This window comes from Oryctolagus cuniculus, chromosome 1 (genome assembly GCF_051225735.1).
Source record: "Oryctolagus cuniculus isolate XC-2025 breed Fujian yellow rabbit chromosome 1, ASM5122573v1, whole genome shotgun sequence".
Classification (NCBI taxonomy): domain Eukaryota; kingdom Metazoa; phylum Chordata; class Mammalia; order Lagomorpha; family Leporidae; genus Oryctolagus; species Oryctolagus cuniculus.
The window spans coordinates 5,306,317-5,320,460 of record NC_142867.1 but is presented as its reverse complement, the minus strand read 5'-3'; the positions used below and the strand labels follow the sequence as shown (position 1 = coordinate 5,320,460).

The 14,144-nt window shown below is 62.1% G+C and overlaps 1 protein-coding gene across 3 annotated transcripts; it reads left to right on the top strand.

Moving 5' to 3' along the window:
- The first annotated feature begins 316 nt into the window (after window positions 1-316).
- On the top strand, window positions 317-11,010 carry PELI3 (pellino E3 ubiquitin protein ligase family member 3). Of its 3 annotated transcripts, XM_051826699.3 has the most exons (8): window positions 317-473; window positions 1,501-1,650; window positions 2,095-2,148; window positions 4,398-4,527; window positions 5,377-5,478; window positions 6,207-6,401; window positions 6,703-6,891; window positions 7,889-11,010. In XM_051826699.3, exons 2-8 carry the CDS (start codon window positions 1,502-1,504, stop codon window positions 8,456-8,458), a joined length of 1,389 nt encoding a protein of 462 aa, XP_051682659.1. In that variant the 5' UTR covers window positions 317-473; window position 1,501; the 3' UTR covers window positions 8,459-11,010. The 3 variants fall into 3 exon arrangements, with proteins under 3 accessions (XP_051682659.1, XP_051682670.1, XP_051682677.1); XM_051826710.3 differs by lacking the exon at window positions 2,095-2,148; XM_051826717.3 differs by lacking the exon at window positions 6,703-6,891.
- Window positions 11,011-14,144: the final 3,134 nt, after the last annotated feature.

Below are 14,144 nucleotides of genomic sequence, written 5' to 3'. Positions count from 1 at the left end.
GGGTCGCCAAGCCCAAAGGAAGAGCCCTGGCCTAGGTGGGTGGGTGGGGTGGGGGGCACCCAGGTCTCTGAGACAAACTCACCAGAAACCGGGGCAGAGTAGCCCGAAATGGGGCAGGGGTCTCGAGGACTGCGGGGGAGGAGGGGCGAGGGAGGTGGGCCGCGATGGGCGGGGCTTCTCTCCTCCTGGGGGAGGGGCTTCCGAGGCCGGGAGGCGTGGTCTCCTGGCAAGGGGCGGAGCTCCGCTAAGGCTAAGCTTCTCCGCAAGGGGCGGAGTATCGGGCGGGGCGGGGCTCTCCCCGGAGGCGGGGAAGTAGGCGGGGCGCCGAGACAGGGGGCGGAGCGTGGCGGCTGGCGCTCGTCCCCTCCCCCCAGCCCCGGGTGTCCCTGTGACGAGGCAGCGCGGAGCCGCCGCGGGCCGGGCCCATCCCGCCGCAGCGGGCCCGGGGCCGAGGGGGCCCGGAGCGCGGCCAGGTGAGGCCGCGGGGGCGGAGGGGGCGGGGGCTGCGCCGGGCGGGCCCCGGCGGGCGCGGGGGGCGTGTTTGCGTGGCTGGGGGCGGCGGCGGGAGTGGGTCCGAGGGCTGGCGCCTGTGGCTGTTTGCGCGTCCCTGCGGTCGCGGGACCAGGTGGGCTCTGCGCCCGTCCGGGCGCTGCCGTGGGGCCCCGGGGGTGGAGCCCGCGCGCCGCGAGCGGTTCTGCCGGGGGCCGCCGGCTCTATCTGCGTATGCGCTGGGCGTCATTGTGCCCACCGGGCGCGGGGCGCGGGGCGCGGGCCGGCGCGGTCCCGCCGGTGTGGGGATGCTTTCCCGACAGGCTGCCTGCGGGAGCCGGGCTCTGCTGCAGCCCCGAGCCGGAGAGGGGAGCGCCACCCCCACAGGCCTCCAGGGACCCGGGCGGCCCGGGGACCGCAGACACCTGCGGGAGGGAGGGGGCGTCCCGAGGCCTGGCTCCAGGGCGAAACCAGGAAGGGGAGACTGAGGCAGATGGATGGTGAGGTGGAGGCCGGGACGGGGGCGGGCGCGGGGGGAAAGCGGCCGGAGGACAGAGGGTCTTTGAGAAACAGACAGACGGACAGGCCCAGACTCAGTGTGGGGCACGGAGATGAAGAGGGACAGGTGGGTTCCGAGAACCCGACAGAGAGGCCAGCTCGGTGGGCCCGGAGCTCAGGAACCGCGTCGGACCTGAGAGATGAGGGTCCCCAACTCTTGGTTAGCTCCTTGGCCAAGCACTTCCCAGACTGGAGACGTGGCCCCACCAAGTGTCCTCGCGGCCCCGTGCCCTGGCTGTGCCACCGCTGCAGACCACCCATCTCCACTCCCTGCTGTCATAACACCCCTCACAACTCCGGGGAGCGGAGGTGACTGTTGCCACAGCAACAGAAGGGGAGAAGGGCCCCTCTGGCCCCAGCCTAGGTGGCTTGCAGCAGACGACGGGCCGTGGGACGCAGGGGTCCCGGGGTGGGATGCTGCAACGCTGTTTTCTCCTCTCCCACTCTGCCCAGAATGGTGCTAGAAGGAAACCCGGAAGTGGGGTCCCCCCGAACCTCTGACCTCCAGCACCCCGGGAACAAGGGCTCTTGCGTCCTCTCTTCCGGTGAAGGTGCACAGCCCGACGAGGAGCCCATCAAGTATGGCGAACTCATCGTCCTGGGGTGAGCCTCCCCGGTCCCCCCTGGGGGGTGGGGCACCAGGCACCCTCCCAACACCCCCTCAGGGGACCCAGCGCTCCCCAAGCCGTCCCCCGTCACCGTCCCCTCTGAAGGCCACGCTGAGCAAACCCACCTCAATGCGTAGCTGTTATTCTCGTAAATGACCGAGACAGCTCTCACTGCCCCCCCAAGTTTCTGATCAGAGGAGGAAAAGTTAGCACCGGTGGCCTACCATAAAGCACCTCGTGTGCGTGGCGTGGCGTGAAGAACTCCGGCTGCGATCCTGCCTCTGCAAACAGGGCTGATGATTACCCCACCTCAGAGGGTGGTCGGAAGGAAGGCGCGGACATAGTGTGCAGAGCCGCTCCCAGCACCAGCGCCCTGTTCTGGGAGGCAGGCTGTGCCAAGCCCTCTCACGGACATTGTTTCGTTTCGATCTTCACAAAGATGCTGTGAGGAAGGAGGTGAGGAAACGGAGGCTGGCCCGAGGGCACGCGGCTGGTAAGTGGCAGGGCGGACCGGACCCAGGGCTTGCTCTAGCTGGTGCACTCGCGCTAACACGTGGGAGAACTCAGACCAGGAGAGAGCAAGCGCCGTGAGTTGGAGCTGGGCATCTCTTCCTGGTCTCCACCTGACGGGGACCGTGCCCCCACCCAGGAAGACCACCCCCCAGCAGACCACCCCCCCGACCCCACCCCTGCCTGGGCGTGGACCCTCCTGCTTCCCCGTCCACAGCCCGTTTTGGCCTCTCTCCCAGCCATGGTTCCTGAAAACACTCTTTGATGAGCTGTTTTTAATGACGGTGATCGTTAAGAAATAATACTGGCTATTGATATTGATAGATCCATATTTGCGCTTTTTAAGACACATCGTAACAGCTAACACTGAGGCCCGCTGTAGACATGCCAAACCCTGTGTTGAGCACTTTTACAATGCGTCACCTCACTGAATTCTCAAAAGGAACCTCGGAGGTAGGGTCTGACAACTTAGCCCCGTTCTCCAGAGATCGCGCGGCAAGTGGAAGAGCCAGGATTTGAGCCATGCCCAGCCGAATGCCCAGCCTGGGTCCCGAACTGCCCCCACCCCCAAGGCCTGGCAACCCCAGCAACACAGGAAGAACTCAGCAGGGCGAAAGGGACGCTCCTCTCAGGGCTGCTTGTATTGGAAAACTGTCTGCTCAGTGTCCTAAACGAAGGGCCAGCTCCCAGCTGAGGACAAGGCCACCCGTGAGGGACACTGGACCACAGGCGCTGGGCCGTCCAGACAGCTGTCTGTCCTGTGCAGAGCAGGACAGCCCCCCCCCCCCCCGCTGTGCATCAGAGCCACCTGGGGAACACGGAACACACCCGCCCCACACCTGCGAGTCAGTCTCCGTGGCTGTGGCCAGGGAATCCGGATTTTTTTTTTTAAGATCTATTTTTATTTATTTGAAAGGCAGAGTTATAGACAGAGAGGAGAGACAACACACACACACGCGCGCGCGCACACACACACAAGTGAGCTTCCATCTGCTGGTTCACTCCCCAGATGGCCACAAGCTCCAGGGCTGGGCCAGGTCCACAGCAGGAGCCCAGAACTCCAGCCAGGTCTCCGACACGGGTGGCAGGGGCCCAAGGACTTGAGCCGTCATCTACTACTTCCCAGGCGCGTTAGCAGCGAGCCGGATTGGAAGCGGAGCAGCTGGGACTTGCAGGCGGTGGCTTAACCCCCGGTGCCCCACGGCAGCCCCAGAAATCGGGGTTTTGACGCGCCCGGCAGAAGGTTCTGATTGGATGGCTGTCGCCTGTGGTTGGCAGCTGCTGGCCCCGTCACTCCCCACTCTGCATTCTCTCGCGACTCCCCTGCTGCCGGGACAACGTCCTCGGCGTGGGGGCCACCAACTTCACTTCCCCTCCTGCCCCTCACCACCCGACCCACCACCCACGGATCTCACCAAACCCTGCCAGCCTTGGGGCCTTGGCTCCTGTCAGGGCCAGCCTTCAGTCTTCCGTGGGTCTGGAGCCAGGCAGACCTGAGCTCCAATCCGACTTCCTCCGCCTTCTCTCCCGCTCACCTCGCTGGGCCTTGATTTCTCTCATCAGTAAAAGGAGCAGAGAGGCACCTGCAGGGCGCTGCGAAGGTGCCTTCAGATAATCACTAGCACAAAGTGGAGGAACAGAGGCCCAGGTCGCGACGGCCAGCAAGGCTGTGATCCACCCCCCACCCCGCCCAGGACAAGAGCTGGAGAGGAAGGTGGGGGGTGGGATTTCATGCTGGCGAGAGGAGGAAGTGGCAGCATAGCTCACGTTCTCTCTTGCGTTTGGGTTCTAGCAGTGCTGTAAGAAACAGAGCTGGCTATAGATGGGTTCTTTCCAGTTCTTCAGAGCCCGTATAGATCTTCCCAGAAACCTGAGCCTGGGGCCAGCATCTCCTCCTCCCACCTCTGAGCCCACGTGCACTTGGCTTGTACTTGGCTCACGGCACGTGGCACCGTGGTTCTCAGAGAAGCGAGGGCTCCCCAAACCCACCTGTTTGCCAGCACCAGTCCGGGCGTGACTCGGCTGTCCCTGAAACACTTGGTCACTTGAATGGATGCCCCCCACCCCCGTCCCTGGTGCCCTGATCTGGTACTGGAGGGTGTCCCACTCGGGAGGTGCTGCAGACATCTGCCCAGAGTTTGGCAGTTTCCTGCGAGCCCCCCCAGAAGCTGACTTTCTCTTCTTGTCTCTCTCCCCCCACGGCCCTCTCTTCCCCGCCTGCCGCATCCGCAGCTACAACGGGTGTCTGGCCAGCGGGGACAAGGGCCGCCGGCGAAGTCGCCTGGCCCTGAGTCGCCGGCCGCACGCCAACGGGGTGAAGCCAGACGTCATGCACCACATCTCCACACCGCTCGTCTCCAAGGCAAGCGCTGTTGTAGCACACCGGGCGGCCAGCCCTGCCCTCCTGCCCCAGGCCCGGGGCCCTGTGGGAGCAGGGGAGCCCACTGTGTGTGTGAGCACTCACTGCTGTGGGCCAACCAGAGAAGCCGTGATGAGGAATCCTTTTTATTATTATTATTATTATTATTATTATGTATTTGAAAGGCAGAGGGACAGAGAGTGAGAGGGAGAGACAGAGTGAGATCCATCCACTGGTTCACTCCTCAATGGCTGCAACAGCCAAGGCTGGGCCAGGCTGAAGCCAAGAGACCTGCACGCCATCCACGTCTCCGCATGGGTAGCGGGGACCTAAGTACTTGGGCCGTCATCTGCTTTCCCAGGCGCACGAGCAGGACGTTGGGTGGAAAGTGGAGCAGCCGGTCTCTAACGTGCGCTCTGAGACGCCAGCTTGCGAACGTTTCCTTGACCGTCAGACCGCATGCAGTGGATGGAAATGAGCAGCGTCATTTTAGCAGCAGCCGAGGCTGAGAGGGGGGACGTGGGGGTCACACAGCAAAGGCAAAGGGAAACCTTTGGCCGCGGAGGATCTGGGTTAGAATCCCGCCTCTGCTGTCCAGCTGGGTGGCCATTTTCTTCTCTCTGACCTGAAGTTCCCTCAGCTGTAAAGTGGAATGATAGCCCATTCTTGGGGTGGCTGCAGAAGTCAAATAAGGTAACAGGTGTACAGCACCCGCCACACCAACACTCTGGCAGCAGATGGACCTGCGCCCTCCCCGGGGAGTGGCCCCTGGGCCTTGGGCGCCCACTTCTGGCTCAGGGGCCCACACTTGTGGCCACAGGCCCTGGAAAGTGACTTCCTTCTCCCCACCAGGCACTGAGTAACCGAGGCCAGCACAGCATCTCGTACACGCTGTCCCGGAGCCACTCGGTCATAGTGGAGTACACACACGACAGCGACACAGACATGTTCCAGGTATGCTGAGGCCCCTCTGCCAGCCTCGGACCCCTGGGCTGCTGGGCCCTGAGGCTCTGCAGGCGTCTGGGGAAGGCCGGGACCCCAGGCCGTGAGGCTGCGCGAAGGGGCTGGGGTGCACTTGGGGTGCAGTTGACCACCCAGCATGAATCAGTGGCCATATCAAGACTCAAACGCAAGGGTCCCAGGCCGCGGGAGGCCGTTCAGCTTAGGGGTTCAGAGTGCGGGTGTGGGGGTTGTAACGCCCGAGTTCGGATCCCGGCTCTGTCACTTTGGGCGCAAGTCATTGAACTTCACCAGGCCTTGCTTTATTCATCTGTAAAATGGGACCCATTATAGCACCAGCCCCCACCTTGGAAGGTAACTGAATTATTGCATAGCAAACGCGTGGCGTGGTGCCTACTGTACAGTAAGTGCCAAAACTCAGTGCACCGGATCGTTAGAAAGTTCATGGAGAATGCAAATGATGCATTATGCCTTTTAATTCCATTCTGCATGAACTTTTCAATGTGCTGCAAATCAACTGGTTCGTACTGAGTGGCTGCTCCCCAGAGCGGGGAGGGTGGCAAACAAGAAGCCCCCAGCCCTGAGTTTATTGGACTCAGAGCCCCCTACCTGGGAGACCAGGGTGCCCCGGGAACGGGGTGGTGCTGCCGGGAGGCCGGGCTGGGAGGCCGGGAGAGTCACCTTGCCCGTGTCGTCCTGTGCTCGCCGTCCCTCCCCCGCAGATCGGCCGCTCCACGGAGAACATGATCGACTTTGTGGTCACGGACACGTCCCCGGGGGGAGGGGCTGCCGAGGGCCCCTCCGCCCAGAGCACCATCTCCCGCTACGCCTGCCGGATCCTCTGTGCCCGCCGGCCGCCCTACACTGCCCGCATCTACGCCGCTGGCTTCGACGCCTCCAGCAACATCTTTCTTGGAGTGAGTGGGTCCCAGGCAGGGACTAACTCTTTGTCTGAGAGTGAGCCCGGGGCAGGCTGGGGAGGTGTGGCACCCTGGGGGAGGGACCAGCCCAGGTGACCCTAGCCGTGACCCAGGCAGCCCCACATCACAGAGGAGCACAGGGAGTCAGCGAGCGGTCCGGCGGTGCCCGAGTCGAGCGCCCCCGATTGCGATCCTCTCTAGGCAGCCTCTGAACTTGAGGGTAGAGGGGCAGTACCTCTGGCATGCAGCCTGCTGGGGGCCACTCGGGGATGGGATCTGACCCCTCCTGTGGTCCCAGGAGCGGGCGGCCAAATGGCGGACCCCCGACGGCCTGATGGACGGCCTGACCACCAACGGCGTCCTGGTGATGCACCCAGCAGGCGGCTTCTCCGAGGACTCGGCCCCGGGTGTCTGGCGGGAGATCTCAGTGTGCGGGAATGTGTACACGCTGCGGGACAGCCGCTCAGCCCAGCAGCGGGGGAAGCTGGTAGGTGGCCCGCTCCGCCCCCATCTTGCCCAGGCCAGACGGCTCCCAGAGGCTGTGTCTCCGGGGGAGGGGGAGGTCTGAGGCTCAGGGATTTTTTGGCACGTGTGCCCAGGCGCAGCCTGCGCACGGCTGGAGACCCATGAGGTGATCAGAGCCCACGCAGGCGCTCTGGGCAGTACCCAGCAACTTTTGGGTTGCCGGCAGCTTAAAAAAAAAAAAAATCACACCCTCTTCTGAGGGTGACACTGGGCCCACGTGTGAGCAGTTTATAGCCTCGACTGTTGGCAGTTCACAGTGCGGCTGTCACGTTCAGGCGGGATTAGCTTTTCTCACCCTCCCCGGGGAGGGCCTTGCAGTAGCTCTGGCACAGGCAGCCGCGGGAGCTCCACGTTGGAGTGGATCAGAGAGCCAAGGTTAGGAGCGGGGAGTGGGCCCCAGAGAGAGCTGGGGGCTTGCCCCAGGTCGTGGGGCCGTGTCACGGTCTCCCTGGGTCTGGGCGCACGGGCCAGGGAGCCGCGAAGCCTCAGCGCAAAGCAGACCTTCCCGGAGCGTCAGCCCTCCGGAGAGTTCTGGGGGAAGGCTCTTTCCCAAAAGCCCCGTCCGTGACTTCCACCACGTGCCGGGCTCCGTGGTGAGTGTTTCCATCGGCTGATTGTCACGAAACCCACTCAGGACCCCAGGAAGTGGGATCCATCACGAGGCTGAGGAAATTAACAGAGAGGTGCAGCCACCCCCAGGGGCGCAGAGTCGGGCATCGGGGAAGCCGGAAGGCAAACGCAGGTGGCGTGGCTCTGGGATCCTCCGCTAGCCGCAGCCCCGGGTGTGTGGGGGAGGGGACAGCAGCTCTGGGCCCGTATCCAGCTTCCTGCTTAGGGGCGTCTCCTGCCTCTACCATGGGGGGAGCCTCAGACAGGGTTTTGGTCCAGGCCTCTTGATCCGACAGACAAGGAGACCAAAGCCCCCTGTGGCAGTAAGGCCCTTTTGCTGGCTCCGGCAGGTGGAAGACGAGTCCAACGTGCTTCAGGACGGCTCGCTCATCGACCTGTGCGGGGCCACGCTGCTGTGGCGCACGCCGGCGGGGCTGCTGCGGGCACCCACGCTGAAGCAGCTGGAAGCCCAGCGGCAGGAGGCAAACGCGGCCCGGCCCCAGTGCCCCGTGGGCCTCAGCACCCTGGCCTTCCCCAGCCCGGCCCGTGGCCGCACTGCACCTGACAAGCAACAGCCCTGGGTCTACGTCCGCTGCGGCCACGTCCACGGCTACCACGGTTGGGGATGCCGGCGGGAGCGGGGTCCCCAGGAACGGGAGTGTCCTCTCTGCCGTCTCGTGGGGCCGTACGTGCCCCTGTGGCTCGGCCAGGAGGCTGGCCTCTGCCTGGACCCCGGGCCGCCCAGCCACGCCTTTGCGCCCTGCGGCCACGTCTGCTCTGAGAAGACTGCCCGCTACTGGGCCCAGACACCACTGCCCCATGGCACCCACGCTTTCCACGCTGCCTGTCCCTTTTGCGGGGCCTGGCTCACCGGCGAGCATGGCTGCGTCCGCCTCATATTCCAAGGCCCGCTGGACTAGGCTCCCTGGGGCCCCCGCCGCTGTGCCCGCTACCCACCCAGGTTCCCCTAGCCCTTGCAGCCCAGAGGAGCTCTGCATGTGGGACTCTTGCCTGCTGGCCCGTGGCCACACGGATGGACGCGTCGGATGGGCTGTGCCCTCCCCTCTTAACTCTGGGCCCCTGAGGGACTCCCAGGATCTCCACCCCGGTCATACTGATGGGACCTGCAGCACCAGCTCTGTCCAGGGCTGCTGGGGGAAAGCCCAGCCCTATGCCCTGCCCTTCCTGGGCCATCCCGCATCTCACCGCCTACACTGTGCCCCTGGGGGAGTGAAGGAGCCCTGGCCCCTGACCCTCAGCTTAGACTGGCCGCGCTCTGAGCCTGCCAACCTGATTCCAGATAGTCATCCTCTCGCTGCCCCTGGGCCCCTTGACGCCTCGCTGCTCTGTTGCCCTCCCAAGCCCACGTGTCCCGCATGCGTGCAGCGCTCCAGCCCCTGAGCACGGGATGGTGCGGGCAGCTGGTACCCGCATTTGCTGCTGCCTACCTTGGGCTGGACTGCGTGCCAGGTGGGCTCTAGGCACACAGACCGTGAGACCTGGGCTCCCTGCCTGGCGGAGCCCAGTCCAGCAGAGGACAGACCAGAGTAGCCAATGGCAGCACAACTACAGGCGTGCGAGGATCAGAGGATGAGAGGCTGCCGGCAATCCGAGCTGGGTGGGAAAGTGAGCTAGGCTTCCCGGAGGAGGAGGCACGGGGGCTCAGCCCAGACGAAAGGGAGGGTCTGGGCACAGCTGGCAGGTGGGGGCTGTGCTGACCTGGGGAGATGCTGTCTGGAGGCTGCTGGCCTCTTGTGGACAGACAGCTAGGAGTCAACCAAGAGGGGAGACTGGATTTGCGATTCCGGAGCATCGGCTGTGACACAAGGGCTACCATTTCCGAACACCTGCCACGAGCCCTGCCCTGTGCTAATGACAATAATAACTGTTGGCTGAGACTCACCAAGCACCAGGCTCTGCTTCTCCGGGGGGTGTAATTTCACACAGCAGCCCAGGGCGGAAGGTTCGGGTTTGGGTTTACAGGGAGATGGTGGAAGTGGCCAAGGCAGGACGCCAACGCACAGCAGAGCCAGCCCCTTTGCTTCAGCCGGGACAGCACTGAACTGGGTAGGGTTTTGGAGGTGGTTCCCTCAAAAGGCCAGGTTCATGGCCCAAAGAGGGACCTGCACCTGCTAGTGCTGGGAGCTGACCACCACCCACTGCAGGCCACCTGCACCCCAGGCCAGGGTGTTTTGAGGAGTGAAAACGAGGGACCCCTGAGGAGACAGGTCGCATCTGCTGCCCTAGCCATGTATTGAATGGCAGATTTTTTTTTGACAGGCAGAGTTAGTGAGAGACAGAGAGACAGAGAGAAAGGTCTTCCTTCTGTTGGTTTACCCCCAAGTGGCCACTACGGCTGGCGCGCTGCACTGATCCGAAGCCAGGAGCCAGGTGCTTCTCCTGGTCTCCCATGGGGTGCAGGGCCCAAGCACTTGGGCCATCCTCCACTGCATTCCCGGGCCATAGCAGAGAGCTAGTCTGGAAGAGGGGCAACCGGGACAGAATCCGGTGCCCCGACCAGGACTAGAACCCGAGGTGCCGGCGCCACAGGTGGAGGATTAGCCTAGTGAGCCGCGGCGCCAGCCTGAATGGCAGATTCTGTCCAGAGCCGGGGTGAAGTTCTGGTCGGTGGCACCGTTGAGGGGAACGACATGGACTGGCAGGGAAAATGGCCTGGCAGCCAACGAGCTCAGTGTGCAGGGGCAGAGGAGAGGAGTGGAGCGGCTGGGGCCGGGTGGACGTTGTTTCCAGGGAGGCCAAGCCTGGACTGACCCGAGTTCATCCTGGCTGCAGGTCATCACCCCTGATGGGCCGAGGGCGAAGCTGGGGTCTTGCTGGGGTTGCCCCAACTATTCCTGGGGTGTGAGTCAGGCAGACAGGTACTCTGGAGACATGAAAAGACAGAACAAGCTGACCTGAGCGCCACCCTGCTGAGGGACGGATCCAGAAGCATAGGCAGTGCCTGTCCTAGGGGAAGGACCTGCCCACGACCACACAGCTGATTGGGGCTCCAGGGACCAGACCTGGGCGTTGGAGGGGACAGAGGGTACCTGCATCTGGTCAGAGGAGATGTGATTGGTTAGAGCCCTGCTTCCCTGCGGCAGGGTGGGGGCGGGGAGCGTTTCAACTCCTCCCTCCCACCCCATACACAAAGCACCAGAACCCCAGCTCTCCCCGATTCTGTCCTCTGACCCTGCTGGGAACCAGGCATGGGAATGCTCTGATCCCATGTCCAGCAGGGACCCGCAGAGTGTGGGAGGAGAGACCTGCAGAGTGTGGGAGGAGAGACCTGCAGAGGGCTACCCTGGGCCCTGGGAGAGGACGGGGAGGGGTTGGTGCAGGGGTTAGGAGGTCCTGCTCTTGGTCCAGCCTGCCTGTTCCCAGGTGGTGAGCGCAGTAACAGTCCCTACCTCATGAGATGGCTGCACGCGCCTGCAGGGCACCTGTAACAATAGACACACAATGCTGGTTCCTCGCCTGCCTCTTTTTTTTTTTTTTTTTTTTTTCATTCCCATGGGACGGAGCCAAGGATGGGAACGGTCATGAAGCCATGACTCTGATGAGTAGATGTGTGTGTGTGTGTGTGTGTGGTGCTTGGGCTGGGGGGAAGGTGGGGAGGACCGAGGGTAGAAGGTCTGAATAGGCTAAGCTCCAGTTCAGGGATACCCAAGGACATAGTGTGGCTTTACAGAAGTCAGTAAACCTCTTGGCCTCAGTTTCCCCACCTGTGTTATAGGTAAGATGATGATATCCTATCTCATGGGTTTTGCAAGGATTAAGAGAGCCTCCTGGGACTGAGTGCCTGCTCACGTTAGCTGTGATCCTACACACGGCACCACGCAGCTTGTTTGCGGGGTGCCGAAAGGTGCTGAGCTCATTCGCTTTCCTGGCTGTTCCCTGGTGGCAGCAGACAGCACTGTCTCCTCTGTGTTCATTTCAGTGCCCATTTTAAAGAAAGATTTATTTATTTGAAAGGCAGAGTTACAGAGAGCGTGGGAAAGGCAGAGAGAGAGAGAGAGGGAGAGAGAGAGAGAGAGAGGGAATCCTCCATCTTTTGGCTCACTCCCCAAATGGCTGCAACAGCCAGGGCTGCACTAGGTTGAAGCCAGGAGCTTCATCAGGGTCTCCCCCAAGCACCTGGGCCACCTTCCGCTGCTTTCCCAGGCACATCAGCAGGGAGCTGCATTGGAAGTGGAGCAGCTGGAATGGCGGTGCTGCAGGGAGCAGCTTAACCTGCAGTGCCACAGCACCAGCTCCTTTATACTCACTTGTTTGTTTGTTTGTTTTTGAAAATTTATTTGAAAGGCAGAGAGAGGAGAGAGAATTATCTTCCATCTGCTGGTTCACGTCCCAAATGGCCACAATGGCTGGAGCTGGGCCAATCCGAAGCCAGGAGCCAGGGGCTTCTTTCAGGTCTCCCACATGGGTTCAGGAGCCCTAGCACTTGGGCCATCTTCCACTGCTCTCCCAGGAACATTTAGCAGGAAGTTGGATCAGAAGTGGAGCACCTGAGATTCAAACTGGTGCCCATATGGGATGCCAGCACTGCAGATAGAGACTTAACCTTCTACACCACAGCACTGGTCCTGCCACCACTTTTTTTTCCTTTCTTTTTTTGAGAGGTTCAGTTACAGATAGAAGGAAAGACAGAAAGATCTCCCATCTGCTCGTTCACTCTCAAAATGGCTGCAGCTGCTGGAGCTGGGCCGATCGCCTCCTATAACCTACAACCCGTTTTATTATTTTTTAAAGATTTTATTCATTTATTTGAGAGGTAGAGTTTCAGACAGTGAGAGAGAGAGAGAGAGAGAGGTCTTCCATCTGATGGTTCACTTCCCAATTGGCCGCAACGGCCAGAGCTGTGCTGATCCGAAGTCAGGAGTCAGGAGCTTCTTACGGGTCTCTCATGTGAGTGCAGGGGCCCAAGGATTGGGCCATCTTCCACTGCTTTCCCAGGCCACAGCAGAGAGCTGGATTGGAAGAGGAGCAGCCGGGACTATAACTGGTGCCCAGCCGCGCCGTGGCTCACTAGGCTAATCCTCCGCCTTGCGGCGCCGGCACACCGGGTTCTAGTCCCGCTCGGGGCGCCGGATTCTGTCCCGGTTGCCCCTCTTCCAGGCCAGCTCTCTGCTATGGCCCGGGAGTGCAGTGGAGGATGGCCCAAGTGCTTGGGCACTGCACCTGCATGGGAGACCAGGAGAAGCACCTGGCTCCTGACTTTGGATGGGCGCAGCACGCTGACCGTGGCAGCCATTTGGGGGGTGAACCAATGGAAGGAAGACCTTTCTCTCTGTCTCTCTCTCTCTCACTGTGTAACTCTGCCTGTCAAAAAACAAACAGACAGACAAACAAACAAACAAACAATTACGAGATGGGCATTGTGCTAAGCCCCTGCTTGGAATGCCCACCATCCCATATGGGAGTCCCGGCTACTCTGCTGCCAACGTAGCTTCCTGCCTGCAGATGACAGCCCGGGTCCTTGGGTCCCTGCCACCCATGTGGGAGACCTGGATGGAGTTCCTGGCTCTTGGCTTCAGCGTGGTTCAGCCCTGGCTGTGTGGCTACTCGGGGAGTGAACTAGTAGATGGAAGAGCGCTCTCTCTCTCTCTCTCTCTTTCAATTAAATACATTTAAAAAAAAAAGTAATGAAAATCGAGGCACAGAAAAGCAGAGTGGTCCTGCGCTAAGGATGAGACAGTTCGCTGCGCCCTCCTTATGACAGCTGTCAATCACCCTTACAGCCAGGAGCACTGTCATGCCAGCACACCTTGGCACCTGTGTGAAAGGCACTGGCTGTTGGAGTGGGCAGACGCTTCCCTGGGCCTCGACGCAGTGTGGCAAAGAGGACGTGCAGGATTCAGTCCCGATACACCTCCCTACCCCGCCACACAACTCCAGGGGGCGGCACGGCCATCAGCGCATCCCTTAAGCCTACGGTGTCCCTTGTTGTGGATTCAATTTTTAGATTGGTTTTCTGGCCGATGACACCAAGACTCCGGGTCGTGAATGGACCCTACCAAGGTCACGGCCTCCCGATTCGATAACTCACAGGTCACCTGCACAGGCCGTTCCCCCCCAGGGTGTGGTCTCACAGAGGCTCGGACCCTGGTATGCCCCTCAGGGTCGCAGGAGGCTTGCCCATCCATCAGGCACCTGGCGAGCGCCAGAAACGGCCAGGCTCTCCGTGCCCTCGCCCTTTAGTGCTGCGGAAGGGTTAGCGGCTGCCCCAGGCCCATGGCCAGTCGGCCGCAGGACACTGGCGCTCGGGGGCGTTTCTTCGCGCCCCTCACTGGAGCCCCCTGCACGGAGAGCTTTGTGAGCCTCCAGACTCGGGCGCAACCCCACGGGGCAGCGGGGTCGGAGCCGTGTGGGTGGAGCGGTCCCCGGCTCTCCCTCCCTGGCGGCCACGCCGGCCCTGACAGGCAGTAAGCCGCGTCATCCCGGTCTAGGCCGCGCGGTCAGGCTGGGCAGGAGAACTCCGGCCCCAGCGCGAGACTCGACTTGCGGACAAAAGGCCGAGAACACAGGGGCCAATCCGCGTCCAGTCGCGTAGCGCGGACCCGGCGAGCCTGGGGGGAGGAGCTCGCCTCGTCGCGTCTATTGGCT

Bases quoted from the DNA above. Each gene is read 5' to 3' on its own strand.
- PELI3 (XM_051826699.3), top strand. From the start codon at position 1,502: ATGGTGCTAGAAGGAAACCCGGAAGTGGGGTCCCCCCGAACCTCTGAC. The intron at 2,149-4,397 runs GTAAGTGGCAGG...CCGCATCCGCAG, and splicing joins GGCCCGAGGGCACGCGGCTG to CTACAACGGGTGTCTGGCCA. The intron at 6,402-6,702 runs GTGAGTGGGTCC...CTGTGGTCCCAG, and splicing joins CCAGCAACATCTTTCTTGGA to GAGCGGGCGGCCAAATGGCG.